Source organism: Elephas maximus, chromosome 8 (assembly GCF_024166365.1).
Source record: "Elephas maximus indicus isolate mEleMax1 chromosome 8, mEleMax1 primary haplotype, whole genome shotgun sequence".
In the NCBI taxonomy this organism is placed as follows: Eukaryota; Metazoa; Chordata; class Mammalia; order Proboscidea; family Elephantidae; genus Elephas; species Elephas maximus.
The window spans coordinates 94,032,961-94,050,290 of NC_064826.1; the positions used below are offsets into that span (position 1 = coordinate 94,032,961).

At 38.2% G+C, this 17,330-nt stretch overlaps 1 protein-coding gene across 10 annotated transcripts in view; it reads left to right on the forward strand.

Moving 5' to 3' along the window:
- Window positions 1–17,330, forward strand: part of AVL9 (AVL9 cell migration associated) — a 57,285-nt gene that overhangs the window by 6,194 nt on the left and 33,761 nt on the right. For all 10 annotated transcript variants that reach the window (XR_007518457.1, XR_007518458.1, XR_007518459.1 and 7 more), the window contains exons 2-3: window positions 12,944–13,064; window positions 14,412–14,497. Coding sequence is in view for 3 of the 10 variants with exons in the window: in XM_049894063.1 (XP_049750020.1) it covers window positions 12,944–13,064; window positions 14,412–14,497 (207 nt within the window). In the remaining 7 variants the exon portion in view is untranslated. The remainder of the gene's footprint in view (window positions 1–12,943; window positions 13,065–14,411; window positions 14,498–17,330) is intronic.

Here is a 17,330-nt window from a genome sequence, read left to right on the forward strand (position 1 = left end):
AGAAAACCCTATGGGGTAGTTCTGCTCTGTCACATGGGTTTGCTATGAATTGAAAATGGCTCAATGGCACCCAACAACAACAGAGTTTAGGGAAGAATAATATTATCTAAAGATTCTTTTTTTTAGCTACTAGCTTTAAGGAGCTATGGTGGCAATGATTAAGCGTTCGACTGCCAGCTGAAAAGTCAGGGGACTTGGAACCCACTCAGCAGCTCAGCTGGAGAAAGACTTGGTGATCTGCTTCTTTAAAGATTATAGCCTAGGAAACCCTGTGGGGCAGTCCTTCCCTGTCGCGTGGGGTTACGGTGAGTAGAAGTCAACTTGCCAGCACCTAACAACAGCTTTTAACAACAGCTTTAGAGAAACTTTATCCTGAAACAAGATTGCATTTTCTGGCTGTCCATAGTATGTTTATTTCTTGAGCTTTAATATTTTGGTGATAGTCTTTTTCTGATTTAGGCCGTGCTTTTTTGTATATGCTGAAATGGTGATCTCTGATTTTGTAGAGCAGCAACATCAACACTTAGAACAGTGGTATAGTTTTTATTCAGGCCTAGCATCACCTCAGCAGAGTGTCAACCTGTATAATGGAAATTTAGAAATATCAGGACAATTCCTTTGTCCTGTTAAGATTCCTCCCAGCTAGCTAGGATATATCTGATTTTCTTCCTTTGATTTAAGTCTTTGATCCCTAGTAAAATGCTTTTACACCCCAGTTAACCTTCTCCTTCATGTTATTAATGTCGTTAAGATCCTTTACTGAGCACAGCTTTCGCTAGACAGGAGAAGACCACAGAAGGGCCCTGACCTACTAGAGATGAACACTATGAGAGGCATATGAAGGCATATAGAGAGAGGTGTCTTTACCTACTTAATAATTTTAAGTAAAACTGGCACTATTATGTTAATATTCTTCAGTTAAGATGCTGTCAGAATTGGTCGACGTTAACCTTTTCAAGAGGTAGCATATGATCAAGAACCAGTGGAATTGAAGGAAGAAATCCAAGCTGTACTGAAGGCATTGGCAAAAAACAAAGCTCCAGGAATTCATGAAATACTAATTGAGATGTTTTAGCAAACAGTTGTTAACGCTGGAAGCGCTCACTCATTTTTGCCCAGAAGTTTGGAAGACAATTGCCTGGTTAACTGACTTGAAAAGGTCCATGTTTGTGCCCATTCCAAAGAAAGGTGAGTCAATGGAATGCAGAAATTATTAAACAGTTATCATTAATATCATATGCAAGTAAGTTTTGCTGAAGATAATTCAAAAATGGTTGTAACAGTGCATTGACAGGGAACTGCTGGAAATTCAAGCCGGATTCAGAAGAGGACATGGAACGAGGGATATCATTGCTAACGTCAAACGGATCTTGGCTAAAAACAGAATGCCAGACAGATGTTCACTTGTGTATTATTGACTGTGAAAAGGCATTTGACTGTGTGGATCATAACAAATTATGGAAACATTGTGACAAATGGGAATTCCAGAACACTTAATTGTGTTCATGAGGAACCTGTGCATAGGTGAAGAGGAGGTCCTGTGAGGTTACTGTGTGGTCTAAAATCAGGAAGGGTATCCATCAGGGTTGTATCCTCTCACCATACTTTTTCAATCAGTATGCTGAGCAAATAATCCAAGAAATTGGACTGTATGAAGAAGAATGCAGCATCAGGATTGGAGAAAGACTCATTAACAACTTGTAATATGCAGATGACACAACCTTGCTTGCTGAAAGTGAAGAGGACTTGAAGTACTCACAGACAAAGATCAAAGACTACAGCCTTCAGTAAGGATTGTCCCTCAACATAAAACAAAAATCCTCACAACTGGACTAATAAGCAACATCATAATAAATGGAGAAAATATTGACATTGTCAAGGATTTCATTTTACTTGGACCTATAATCAATGCCCTTGGAAGTAGCAGTCAGGAAATCAAACAATGTATTAGACAAATCTGCTCAAAAGACCTCTTTAAAGTGTTAAAAGTCAAAGGTGTCACTTTGAGGACTGAGGTGTGCCTGACCCAAGCTGTGGTATTTTCAGTTGCTAATGCATGCAAAAGTTGGACAGTAAATAAGGAAGACCAAAGAATTAATGCCTTTGAATTATGGTATTGGCGAAGAATGTTGAGTACACTATGGACTGCCAGAAGAATAAACAAGTCTGTCTTAGAAGTAGTATAAAAAAAAAAAGTAGTAGTATAGTCAGAATGGTCCTTAGAAGCGAGGATTATAAGACTTCATCTCTTGTACTTAGGACATGTTATCAGGAGGAACCATCTTGGAGAAGGACATCATGCTTGGTAAAATGAGGGTCAGCAAAAAAGAGGAAGACCCTCAACAAGATGGATTAACACAATAGCTGCAGCAGTGGGCTCAAACATAGCAATGATTGTGAGGATGGCACAGGATCAAGTGGTGTTTCCTTTTGTACATGGGGTCACTATGAGTTGGAACCGACTTAATGACACCCTAACCGCAACAATATGCTGTCAGATTAATAACTCCATTTCTCTCTAGGATATTTTGAGAGGATGTTACATAAAGATATTTTTAGCAATTTTTAAAATTACATTCCAGCTATCTCAAAGTTAAAAATGACATTTTTTATGGTCAGAAGTAATATGTGCTCGCCATAGTAGAAAGGAGCTCTGGTGGTATAGTGGTTAAGAACTCAGCTGCTAATCAAAAGGTCCGCAGTTCACATCTACCAGCTTGTTCCTTGGAAACCCTAGGGGGCATTTCTACTCTGCCTGTAGGGTCGCTATGAGTCGGAACTGACTGAACAGCAACAGGTTTGAAAAAATGAGAAAATATAGACAAGCAAAAAAAAAAAAAAGAACACTTGTAATCTTGTGCTCTAGAGAATTCTGTTCCTAACACCTCCATATGAATATTCCTCCAGTTGTTTTTATTTGAACATGAATAAAATTCTTTCAAAAATATATCATACTGTAATTAAGTTTTATGGCCTGCCTTTTTCTCAGTAACAAAGTTGTTGCTGTTGGTTGCCGTGGAGTCAATTCATGGAGACGCCACGTAGCAATATACCATTAATATCTTTTCATATTAATAAATATTAAGTTGCAACATTTAAAAATTACTAAATAGTATTCTGTCTTATACTTTTAACTGGTCACAGTTTTAGACACTTAGGTGGCATTCTGGTTTTTCACTAATTTTGCACAGCGCTGCAAAGAACATCCTTGGCTAATTGTACCCTTTTTTCTTCAAGGCGGAGACTTCATTTTAACCTTTTTTTTTTTTTTTAACGGAGGTCTTCTTTTAATGGATTTTGAAACAATATATTGAACACAATTTTAGTCTGGATGACCCTGTCTTCATAATAAGTATCACTCATTGTAATGTGACATTCTCAGATTATTTTAGCATACAGAGTGTTTTGCACAGGCCTCTGTCTCAGCTGGGCCAGTCAGAGTAGAGGGAGGTGACAGAGATATTGGCAGTTACTTCTCAATGTTGACAGTATACATAGATTTTCCCCCCTGCTTTCTCATTTGTTGCTTCTTCTCTTCCAGGGACTGGGAGACCACACATACTGAATCTATTAGAACTGTGTATGAAATAAAATGACTCAGTCATAGGTTTTGAAAGGATACCTAAAGCCTTCTCCTTAGTATACCATAGGGAGCTTTATGATGGCAGGATAGGCGGATAGATGCTTTTGTTGCATGTTTCTGTTTCGTGGCAGTGGAGTAGGTAATTTAAGTTGTCAGAAGTCTGACTGCTAAATAAGCTATGCTCTGGTATCCATTTAGAGTTGAGATATGGCCTTCTGTACTTGTGTTTTCTTCATATCATTGATACTCGTTGTCACAAACTGTGTTATGTATTCATATATGTGGATTACTACAGAGTTGCTAATAAAATCTATTCCTGCCCCCATGGCCTTCACTGGTGATATTAGTAATTTTGATTCCACTTGGTATATCTTCAGAAATTGGAAGATCTTTTTTGCCACATGAAAGTTCATTATTGAAATGTTAAAAATAAATTGATGTATAAAAGATTGCTAGGGTAAAGTTTATGAGTCAGAATTGACTTGATGGCATTGGGTTTTTTTTTTTTTAGGGTGAAGTTTATTAAAATGATTTAAGTAGTTTGTTAGGAAGTTTCTCATGTTTTTTCCTGCAAGAAAAATTTTTTGTAACTTTGATATTATCTTCACACATATTTTCCATAACCTAGAGATAAGTAACATTCAGAAAACCACTCTGGTGTGTATCTTTGTCATTCCCCCTACATTTTGTGCTAATCCTCATCCTCTCTCTCCTAACTTTATATATATCCTTAAGATCCGTTTGTACTCTCAGCTCATATAAATTTTCTTGTACCACTGTCTACTTGATCAACAGCAGATTATATCTGAGAATCAGGAGTTTCAGTTTGGCTCCGATAGTTACTGGTTGTGTAACCTGGGGCAAGTTGGCTAATGGTTATAGACTTCAGTTTCTTCATCTGTAAAATGAGGGTTTTAGAATAGATACGGTTCCGGGGGGGGACCTTCCCTTCCGGGATTTGAAGGTGAAATCACCAATCATTTACTGCATATCCATAGAGGCTACATTCAGAAACACGCCCTTCAGTTTAAGGACCGGCAGAACCAATTTCTGGTGATTGAAATCTACAGAGCATGAAAGAACTTTGTGGGATGATGGAAATGTTCCTTATCTTGATGGGGTGGTGGCCACGTGGATATATAAATGGTCAAAACCCATGAGCTCTGTACATGTAAGATCTTCACGTTTTATATTTTGTAGTTATATCTCAAATCTAAATAACATAAAAGTTGGGGGAAAAAAACCTTTTATTCCATAGCAAATCACAAATAAAACCCTTCATCCTTAAAGAATTTTAAATAGCTTTTTCCAAAACTCTTTCATTCGTGATTTTCTTTCTTAATCTTTAAGCCCGTTATACTTGAGCGAGGAATTGGCAACAATTCTCCATTTGCCTTTTTTAAATTTTGAGACTTGCAAGCATATAAAAACCAAACCAAACCCAGTGCCGTCGAGTCGATTCCGACTCATAAAAAAAAAAGTGACCCTAATTTAGAAAAAAACAATAATTCAAAGAAACAATGGCTCTGATCGTTTCTTATGATCTTATGATCATCACGTATTGTTCTAAATAAGCATGGTGTTGTGGATTGAATTGTGTTCACCCAAAATATCTGTCATCTTGTTGTGATTCCCAGTACTGTATGATTGTCCACCATTTTGTTACCTGATACTATTTTCCTATGTGTTGTAAATCCTGTCTCTATGATGTTAATGAGATGGGATTAGTGGCAGTTATGTCAGTGAGGCAAAAGTCAATCTACAAGATTAGATTGTGTCTTAAGCCAATCTCTTTTGAGATACAAAAAAGAGAAAAGTGAGCAGAGAGACAGGGGGACCTCGTACCACCGAGAAAACAGCACCAGGAGCAGAGTGCATCCTTTGGACCTGGGGTCCCTGTCCTGAGAACCTCCTCGACTAGGGGAAGATTGAGGACAAGGACCTTCCTCCAGAGCCAACAGAGAGAGAAAGCCTTACCCTGAAGCTGACACCCTGAGTTTGGACTTCTGGCCTGCTAGACTGTGAGAAAATTAATTTCTCTTTGTTAAAGCCATCCACTCGTGGCATTATAGCAGCACTAGATACCTAAGACACATGGTATCTTTGGAGGCATAAAAGCCACAGTTTAGTATGGAAACCCAGACCTCTCTTGGATGCTCGTGTAACTTATGCACTGAGAGCATAAATTTCCTTAAGTAAAGTGGTTTTCTTCACTTTGAAAACAAGTTATAGTGAAGATTCTAAACTCCAAAAAGTATACCCTAAGTATGATTCCTGGTTGTTGTGAACTATTTAAAAACTATTTGTGGGAGCTTGTATGAATATAAAGTTTTAGACACCGTGCAATTCATCATTGTTTTATGAAGATATTATTAATAGTGGCCATTTATTGAATGTTTACTGTATACTAAGCATTGTGTTCAATGTGTTTATTATCTCATTTGTTCCTCCTAACAAACCCCAATTATTATATTAGCACATTTTTATGAATGAGGAAGTTGAGGTTTAGAGATGATCAGTGACTTGGTTGCTCAAAGTCACATAGCTAATTAAGTTGCAAGCTGGGACTGGAACTTAGTGCCTATCCATTTTCAAAGGCCCATGCATTTAAAAAACTTGGTCTTTGTGTTGATTTTTTTACATATGTTATTTTCTTAAATGGAACAATTATGAAAATTGAACTTATGAATAATAATACACCAATCTTAAGGGTGCAGCTCAGTAAGTTTTCACATAAGTGTACATCCATGTGAACATCACCCAGGTCAGGATATAGAACAATTCCAGCTCTTTAGAAGGTTCTCACATGTACCTCATCTCAGTCAGTACCCACCCAGGGTGACCACTGTTCTTCCCCGTGTCACCACAGACTAGTGTTGTCTCTTGTGTCTGACTTCTTTCACTCATTGTAATGTCTGAGATTCATCTTGTCGCTTATATCAGTAGTTCTCTATAGTATTACGTTGTATGAATATACTGTGATTTATTTATCCATTTTGCTGTTAAAGGACATGTGGTTGGTTTCCAGTTTGGGGCTATTATAAATAAAGCAAAAAGCATTTTCTTTTAGAAGTTTGTTATTTGTTTTATTGAGTTTGTTTAAATCTATGAAAGTTAGGCTTTTCCCGTGTAGTTACACACATTTGTGCTGCATGACTAAAATGGAACCAGGATAATATAGGAGCTCTAGGTTTCTCCAACAAAAGATTCTAGTTAAGTCAAATACATTTAAGATCCTTCATGACAGTTTTTCACCTTTAATTAGGAGCTCATAATTAATATACACATTTGCAGCTGTTTAGCTTTATATAAAGTAACTCTCCAAAACTAATCTGATATTACTGGAAAGGAAATGAGACTATCGTTTTTGTCTCAGACACTTAAAAATCAAACTGCATTAAATCCATATCTGATTATGTAAGTTATAGATCTACAGCTACTGATGTTTTCAACGAATGCCAAATCCTTAAAATGGAGTCTTTTTATTTGCATATCAGGTATGTTTGTGTCATTAACATTAATGGAAAAACAAGTGTATATACTTTGCAAAGTTTAACTAATAGACACTAGCAGGTTGACAGTGTGAGTCTATAGGTGAGAAATTATGTAATAAAAATAATCGGAATTTATTCATAATCAGTCACTTCCATAACCCAGTATTATTTGATTAATAAAACTTGCTGCCCAAATCAGGCATCTGGTGTACACTTCTACTGCTACTCAATTTGTAGTACTGCTCCCCATCCAGCTTCTCCACCATTACTAACATAGAAAATTGTTGCAAAGTAGGGGCAAGCATTTGCAAAAACAAAGAAAAAAAAATCCAGGTGTATTATAAACAGGAATGTGTGCGATGGGATTTCTTCCCCAAACAATGGATGGTATTAAAGGAAGAAGTCCAAGCTGCACTGAAGGCATTGGTGAAAAACAAGGCACCAGGAATTGATGAAATACCAATTGAGATGTTTCCACAAACAGATGTGACACTGGAGTTGCTCATCTATGCCAAGAAATTTGGGAGACAGCTACCTGGCCATCCCACTGGAAGAGATCTATATGTGCCCGTCCCAAAGAAAGGTGATCCAAGAGGATGTGGAGATTATCGAACAATATCATTAATCTCACACACAAATAAAATTTTCCTGAAGATAACTGAAAAACAGTTGCAGCAGTACATTAATAGGAACTGCCAGAAATTCAAGCCGGATTCAGAAGAGGACGTGAAACAAGGGATATCATTATTGATGTCAGATGGATCTTGGTGAAAAACAGAGAATGCCAGAAGGATGTTTACCTGAGTTGTAGTGACTATGCAAAGGCATTCAGCTGTGTGGATTATAACAAATTATGGATAACACTGCAAAGAATGGGAGTTCCAGACAATAGTGCTCACCCAGAGCCTGTACATAGGCCAAGAGGCAGCCGTTCAAATAGAACAAGGGGATATCGTGTGGTCTAAACTCAGGAAGGGTATGCATTAGGCTTGTATCCTTTCACGATAACTATTCAGTCTCCTAGAACCTGAGTTATAGTCTGAGAAGCTGGACTATATGTACAACAGAGCATCAGGATTGGAAGAAGATTCATTAACCTGCGATACTGCAGATAACACAGCCTTGCTTGCTGAAAGTGAAGAGGTCTTGAAGCACGTACTGATGAAGATCAAAGACTACAGCCTTCAGTATGGATTACACTTCAACATAAAGAAAAACAAAAATCCTCACAACTGGACCAATAAGCAACATCATGAAAAGTGAAGAAAATATTGAAGTTGCCAAGGATTTCATTTTACTTGGATCTATAATCAACACCCATGGAAGAAGCAGCAGTCAAGAAATCAACAAATGACGTATTACGTTAGGCAAATCTGCTGCGAAAGACCCCTTTAAAGTGTTAAAAGGCAAAGATGTCACTTTGAGGATTGAGGTGCACCTGACCCAAGCCATGGTATTTTCAGTTGCCTCATATGCATGGGAAAGCTGGACAATGAATAAGGAAGACAAAAGAAGAATTGAACTTTGAATATGCCATGGACTGCCAGATGAACGAACAAATCTGCCTTGGAAGAAATACAGCCAGATGTTCCTTTGAAAAGAAGATGGCGTACTTTAAACGTGTTTTCAGGAGGGATCAGTCCCTGGAGAAGGACATCATGTTTGGTAAAGTGGAGGATCATGGAAAAAAAGACTATTAATGAGAAACATTGACATAGTGGCTGCAACAATGGGCTCAAACATAGCAATGATTGTGAGGATGGCACAGGACTGGGCAGTGTTTTGTTTTGTGGTACATAGGGCCACTGTAAGTCAGAATCAACAGCACTTAGCAATAACAGCATTAATGTTGATGAATACTTAGTAGAGTTTCTCCATTTCACTATTCGTGTTCAGTTAGTAAAGAGTTTTTCTTCCTAGAAGAAATACATATTTAAAAGAATGATTCTATAAAGTTCTACTTTAATTGGCTGTGAATGCATACAGTTCCATGCTAGTGAATATGTATACTTGTTGTGATATGGTGAATGTATTTTGCATATGGGAAGAATATAAATTTTGGGAGGCCACAAGGTGGAATGTTGTCCATTAATTGTATCCCCCTGCAGACTTTACGACACCTAACAGCAACAACGGAAACCCTGGTGGTGTAGTGCTTAAGAGCTACAGTTGCTGACCAAAAGGTCGGTAGTTCGAATCCACCAGGCACCCCATGGAAACTCTATGGGGCAGGTCTACTCTGTCCTATAGGGTCACTGTGAGCAGTGGGTTTAACAGCAACAGCAACCCCCAAGTTATGTGTTGGAATGCTAACACCTGTACCTGTGGATGTAGTCCTGTTCGTGAATAGGATTTTCTTTGTTATGTCAGTGAGCCATGCCCGTGTCAGTGTGTCCTAAACCTAGTCACTTCTGAGTGATAAAAACAGCAGATTAGATACCAAACCCCAAAACCAAGCCCACTGTCATCAATTCGTTCTGACCCAGTGACCCCAAAGGGTTTCCAGTGCTGTAATCTTTGCGGAAGCAGACTGCCACATCTTTGTCTGATTAGATGAAGCAAGCAAAATAGTGGAAAGATAGGTACCACAGGAGGGTCACCGAGGAACCAAAAAGGACTGCGGGGGCTACAGAAGCTGAAAGAGACAAGGGTTTTCTCACAAAGCCGTCAGCTCTCCCCTAGGCTAGTGTCCTGGATTCTCTGAGCTGTGAGAAAATAAATTGTTCTTTGAAGCCGCTTGTGATATGTCTGATGCAGCAGCACTAGAAAGCTGGGACATGTGTAAAAGTCCAGTGGTTTAAAAGCAGAAAAACAAAATGCTGATGTCTTTAATTTTTTTTTTTTTTATTTTAGTGCATCGGGTACCTTTAGTATGAAAATCAGCTTCCTTCATATTGGATTGACACCAGCAAAATGTCATGTTTTTCTGTGTAAAGGAATCTTGATATAATTCTGGATCACTGTAGTGGAATTCACAACTATGTAAAAAGTAAATTTTTCTTAAGTCAGGCTTGAAAGTCAAAAGAACAAATACTGTATGGTTTACAAATACTAGAGGAAGAAATGCATAGACAAGTTTATCAGTGGTCACCAGGGCGTGGGGAGGCGGGAAATGGGGAGTTACGGCTTCAGGGTACTGGATGTCTATGGGGGGTGATAAAATATTTTTTTGGAAATGGGTAGTGGTGACTGGAAATGGATAGTGGTGACGGTGGCACACGTGGTGAATGTGATTAATGTCACTGACTTGTGCACTTTAAAACTGGTTACAACAGCAGAATTGTTGGGATATGTATTTACCATGATAAAAAGAGTGAATTTATGCAATTAAACAAAATACACATCATCTGTCTTCCTGTTCATAATCCAAACACCTCATCTTAAAAAAAATATATATATATGGAATAGTAAGATATCTCCTTAATTCTTAAAAAAAAAGAAAAGAACAGCCTTTTATTCACTTACATTTATAAAAGCAGATGCTTTAAACTAAAATATTTGTTTCCATTTAACTTAAAAAAACTTGTTACTTGGTAGTAAATCTCAATAATGCCGTTTTGCTTTTACAGTACTGTATGCATTTTATTTCTCTGGGCATCTAGTATGCAGTGAAACTATAAAATAACATGTGATGCTGAGGAAGAGAAGTGTTAATTAAACACAAGCAGTTTCAAAAATAAGTAGGCAACAAATACGGTCATTTGCTGCCAAGTAGGTAAGAGTGGAGAGAAAGAGTGCCGAGTCTTTTGTAGTATTGACTCTTCACAGGATTTGGGAGGGAAAACATAACTGAGAGAAAATGTAAGTTGGCTAACTCCAGAGGTTATTTTGTTGTTGTTGTTGTTTGTTTTTTAAGCAAAAAGTATGACAGCCTTGACTTTGGTGCTAAAACTTTATGACCTCGAGAAAACAAGTACTCTGTGCTGCTGAATGACGGGGGAAAAAATCCGTCAGTGCCTAGAAAGGGAGCAAAGAAGCAGAGCAGCTGGCCCAGAATTCACTGGGAAACACTGTCCTCCCCTCAGTAAGCCACGGTGTACCCGTATCCATGGGGTCCATGGGTGTGTTTAAATTGTGTGCTAGTGGTTTAGCACTTCTCTTCTGTTGTATGGTTCTCTGACAGCAGAATGGACGTTGCATTGTTAAAAAGTGAACAAAGGGTACTTCTGAAGCATGCAAAGTTCACACTAGGATATTTTTTGTTTTGTTTTGTTTTTGGTCGTTTTTTGTTTTCCACCCCCCACCCCCCCTCCCCAGCTTTTGTTCTGAGAACAAAGTGAGTAGAATCCAATTAATTTTGTGAGGAGACTACCACTCCTTTCTCCTGCGGAGCAGCTCTTGGTTCTAAACCACCGACCTTTCAGTTAGCAGTTGGATGCTTTAACCACTGCGCCACAAGGGCTCCTCTCAAAGCAAAAAATTGGGGGTAAAAAAGCTTACCGGAATTGTTTCCTTTATCCCTAATCCCCAGGCCTGTTCTTTCCAGAAATAAAACCTCTGCTAACAGTATAGTTTCAAGTGTGGTTTTAAAATCCTTTGACAAATATATATATATATATAAAATACACATATATATATATGCTTATATTTATGTATATAGGTTAATAAACATAATTTTTATACAAATGGAATCACAGTATAAACAGAATTATTATACTGTATCTACTGGTACTCTGCTTGCTTTTTAAATTTAGCAATGTGAGTTTTCTACTGCTATTGTAGCAAGTTACCACAAACTTAGTGGCTTAAAACAATGCATATTTATTATTTTAGAGTCCTGGAGCATGGCTACATTCCTTCTGGAGGCTGTAGGAGAATATCCGTTTTCTTGTCTTTTCCAACTTCTAGAGACCACCTGCGTTTTCTTGGCTCTTGACTCCTTCCTCTGCCTTCAAAGCCAGCAGTGTAGCTTTGCCAGCATAGTCAGGATCAAATTTCTGTTGCTAATTCTTCTTCCTCCCCTTATAAAGACCCTGTGACGCAAGTGGCAGCTTGATTCCATTGAAATGTGAGCAGATGAGCCACCATCACACCTTTTTACGTTACAGATGGGATCTAAATGTAATTCTTACCTTCTTCCACGGTTAACGTGTGTATTACTTATGCAAACGCAAATTTCTGTTTAGACACACTTTGAAAGAAAAACAAAGCATAAGCCACCTCGAATTTATGAGTCAAGATAGCAACCTAAACCCTGTCTATTTAATTCTGCCTTCGTCTCCAAAAGTCTTTTTAAAATAACAAAAAGAAATAGAAACAGAAAAAGCTAATAAACGCAGGGAATGCTAGAAACTGTTACTTCCACAAGACGGTGTTGGAGAGACTTCTTTTAAAGTTCTACGGTCAGTTCTCATACTCGGAATCACCTAAATGTTGGCCAGTCCTCCCCCGCTTTGCTCCAACAGAATTCCGTCAAAACCCTTAACTCAAAGCTGCAAGTATTGGAAGCAAGGGAGCCAGTTGATGGGGAGCAAACCTAGATCTTGACTTAACATCCAAGGCCCCCTTGTTGGACCTCTCCTACTCACTCAGTAGTCTGTTGGTTTTCCTCAGGGCTCCATGGCTTCAGTTATCATCCCAAATCTAAATTTCCAGTCCAGACACACCACTATCACCAATACCCCTACCCCTCTCGTCTTATGCACGCTGAAGTTTAAAAACCCTTAAAATCAGAAAGGAGGAAAGACTTTAAATCTTTCCTTCATTTACTCCTTTTTTCTTTTTTGCCTTCAGAGCCTGAGGTTTGCTGGCAATGTCTAATGGCATCAACAAGTGTAACTTATCCACACTTTGTCATTCAGAGATTAAAATCATTCTCAGTGCTCCCTTTGATCAACCTTTTGGCTAACATCCCTTACCATTTTAGGTTGAATTCTCTTACCCGCCCCTGATTCCAGGAGATGGACATGACAGCCACACTCTACCTGAAGAATGGAAGTACTTGCCATTCCTTGCCTTACCAGACGGCGCACACAACTACCAAGAAGGTATGTTAAGAGACAGTGGAGCAATTACACCTTTTAAAAAATTTGCCGAGACATCTTAGATTCTAAGTACTTGAGTGAATGAAAGGCCTTTGGCTTATTGTGACAATATATTAAATATTTAAATACTTGTTTGGAGGTGACTGGTCATGCTTTCAAGGACCTCCAGAGGAGTGCCAGGCTTATATTGGCAATGGCTGGTGAACCTTGGCTAGCCTTCTGCCAGGAACCCTAGGTAAAGTGATGAGCCAGATCAGGATACGTGCTGCACACAGGCAGCAGTTCCTGCATTTACGCTCTGACTCCTCAGAAGCAACATGAAGGGCCTGCCCGCACCAGTTGCAGCTCAGTTCAGGCTCTAGCTGCAAACTTAACTAGGTTAGTTAATAGTCAGATGCCACCTGGAAACAACTGGAAGTGTTCCTCCACCCCTGAGGCCATTGTTATCATAATGCTCTGCCTGAAGGTTTGCCTGCCTGCTTGCAGAGCATGTTAACACCTTCAAAGGGAACAGTGCTGTGAAGTTAATACTGAGTCTCTTGTCACTTATAAATGAGTGCTTTGCCTGACTTAATGAAGGACTATATTTTTTACCATGGTATTAGAGGCTACACGAAAGCTCCAGATTAAACTGTTTTCCTAGTACTTAGTAATGTTCCTATGAATCAGATGTCATGCAGTTTAACATAAAATTTTAATACAGTATTTTTAACCTCACAAAGCCCTTTTCCCAACTTTTTATTGTAAAAACTTTGAAACATACAGAAAAGTTAAAAGTAGTAAAGTGAATATTATACAAATTTGGTTTCTTTATATCTGTGTGTATGTAGTTTTCTCTGAACTATTAAAAATCATTTGTGAACATCATGACACTTCACCTCTGAGTACTTAAGCATGCCATCTCCTAAGAATAAGGTCACTCTCCAGGGAAACTACCAATACCATTATCACAGCTGAGAGAGTTAACAGCAATTCCATAAAGCCATCTGATGTCCAGTGTTCAATTTTCCCCAGTTTTCCCAAGAATTTCTCAGATCCATTTAAGGTTCATGTGTTGCCTCTACTTTTTTTTTTTTTTTTAATCTAGAACAATCTCTCATAGATAAGGTGCTTTCTGAGATAAGTCATTATAGTCTCAGTTTAACCTGTTATAATTCAGCCTCTTGTGCTTTTTGTGGGAAGTGTACATTATGAGGAATTCTAAGAAACTAGTAGTTGTGATGTTGAAAAGTGTGACATTTTCTTGTTACATCATCTTTGTCTTAATGACTGAATTATAAATTGTAATTTCATTATTTATTATTAAGGGTAATTTACCTCAGTACTTACATTTTTCTATGTATCTTTTAGATACTGTGTATTTTCACTTACCACCTAGAACTGGAAATGGAGCCACAGTATATGGTATCTCTTGCTACCGACAAATTGAAGCCAAGGTATGGTAGTTATGATGAATTAAAAAATTAAAAAACAAACAAAAATCCTGTCTTAGGTGTTGGCCACTTAAAATGTAAAATTGTGGAAAGTCTTTATTTTTCGTGTGATGCCTGTGATATTGTTGTAAGTTTTTATCAATAATTTGTAGCTTTTTTCCAAAATTACCAAATTTTTCACACAGATGTGTTTATAAGTTGACATTGGTGAATATGATTATATGTGTATTGTAATATTTTGCACATTGTTTTTAGGTAGTGATAAATTATCCATTTGCCTTCAAAATACTTTTATTTCGATTTCATGGTGTCTTAGTCATCTAAAAAACCAAAAAACCAAACCCAGTGCCATTGAGTCGATTCCGACTCGTAGCGACCCTCATCTAGTGCTGCTGCTGTAACAGAAGTACCACACGTGGATGACTTCAACCAAGAGAAATGTATTTCTTCACAGTAAATTAGGTTAAAAGTCCAAATTTTCAGGGTGTCAGCTCCAAGGGAAGGCTTTCTTTCTCTGTTGGCCTTCTCATCAGTCTTTCCCTGGACTAGGAGCTTCTCCACCCAGGGTCCCGGAGTCCAAAGGATGCGCTCTGTTCCTGGCACTGTTTTCTTGGTGGTATGAGGTCCCCCTCTCTCTGCTCCCTTCCCTGTCCTTTTATCTCTTGTAAGATAAAATGTGGTGCAGGCTACATCCCAGGAAAAGTCCCTTTACATTGGATCAGGAATATGATATTAGTAAGGGTGTTGCAATCCCACCCTAATCCTCTTTAACATAAAATTACAATCACAAAATGGAGGACAACCACACAGTACTGGGAATCATGGCCTAACCAAGTTGACACATACTTTGGGGGGGACACAGTTTAACCCGTGACACATGGATTCCTTGAATTTTCTATTTCTAGTGTTTGTTACATAACTTAGAAAAATGAAGAAATAATGTGTACAAGGAGCCCTGGTTGTGCAATGATTAAGCACTCAGCTGTGAACCTAAAGGTCAGCAGTTCAGTCCCACCAGTGGCTCCAAGGGGGGAAGGACCTTGGTGACCTGCTCCCATAAAGATTTCAGCCTAGGAAACCCTACTGGGGCAATTTTACTCTGTCATATAGGATCGTTATGAGTCGGAATTGACAGCACACAACAACAACAACAGTGTATGCTGTATTTTTTTTTTTAAACGTCATTATAAAAGTAGTGGAATGTACTTACAGTGGCTTCCAACAACTCATGTTATCTTAATCATCTATAAAATTTTGATAATACTTACACAAATAAACCAAGATAAGATGAACAGCCCCATCTTTTATGGTTTACTTTTAAACAGTACCGTTTTTTCCTGATGGGAACAATTTTAATGAGTAAGATTTCTTCTCATGAGTCCGTTAATACTCTAAAGCAGTGATTCTCAACCTTGGCTACACTCTGGGGAGCTTTAAAAGACTAGGGATGACTTGGTTCCAACCCCACAGATTCTAATTTAATGTTCTGGGCATCAGTTTTAAAAAGCTTTCCAGATGATTTTAATATGTAGCCAAAACTGAGAACCACTGCTCTAAAACAATGGACTTTAACCAGAACTACCTGGAGACTTTTAGAAAAACTACATGCCTGTCTTCTCCTCCTACTTACGGAATTAGAGTCCTTGAAAGTAGAGCCTTGGCAACTATAAGTTTAAAAAGCTTCCTCAGATGAATAATTATCGTAGTAAACCTTTTTTAAATTTTCTTCTAACTTTTTATTTAATGAAAAATTCAAACATACAGATAATTAAAAGAATAGTACAATGCACATCTGTATACCCACCACCTAGGTTCAACAATTGTTAACATTCTACCAAATTTGTTTTGTGTGGGTTCCCCCCCTCCCCAATCATTTGAAAGTAAAATACAGGTGTAAATTCCAGCATGCCTACTGTAGTTAACTACTAAGAAATAACCCTTCAAGTACAGGGCCTGGAACATAGGATGCACTTTGTAAATGTCCCTGGAATGAATAACTGAATCTAAAGTTGTGTATGAAAGAAACCTGAGAATAAGAGCTAGCCTGTTAGCCTTCCACGTGTGATTTTTTTCATATACTGTTACTCTTACGTAAACACCGTGATGAACTGAACTGCTGCCCTTTCTTGGACTCTTTTCCTTTTACTACCTCTTATCCCACCCACATAGATCATGTAAGCACTAGTAAGATTATTTCTGTAAAGGTGTCTTACCCCTCCCAGCTGTTATAATTAACACAGATTCTTATGCTCTGCAGAGCCTTTAAATGGCATTGAATACTGCCTGTCTTTCCCATCTCCAGGGACTGACCCACTCCAGAATACATTAATGTTACCCATTTCTCTTAATTTTTCTGACTTCATCTGAGAAGCCAGGTATCAAAGGGACCTAGAGCCAAGGAAAAAGACTTTAATTCCTTTTGAATGAAAGTAGGACCTATTGGATGAATCCAGTCAAGTTAGAGGGGTAGAAAATAAACTGATGAAAAGGCTGTACTCTTGAATTAATTTAATGATCATTCATCAGTCATCAAGCAGTTGACGACACTGAGGCCCCTTGGTCCTTAGGACAAGATCCAAAGGAGAAGTCATCTCTAAGTTTGAGATAAGTAGCAATAGAGAGGTCAGTTCTTAACTGTGACCTATGGGGAAGCTTCAAGGAACCCATGCCCCTTCCCCCAATTTTAACTGTTTATGAAACTGCGTATTCATTTTTTTCTGTGGAAAAAGTCTGTAGTTTTCGTCAGATTTAGAAAGTTCTTTGTCCCCCAAAAGGGTTATTTTGTTAACATAAGATCGGAGGACAAGATGAAAATATTTTTGAAATAAATTGGGAT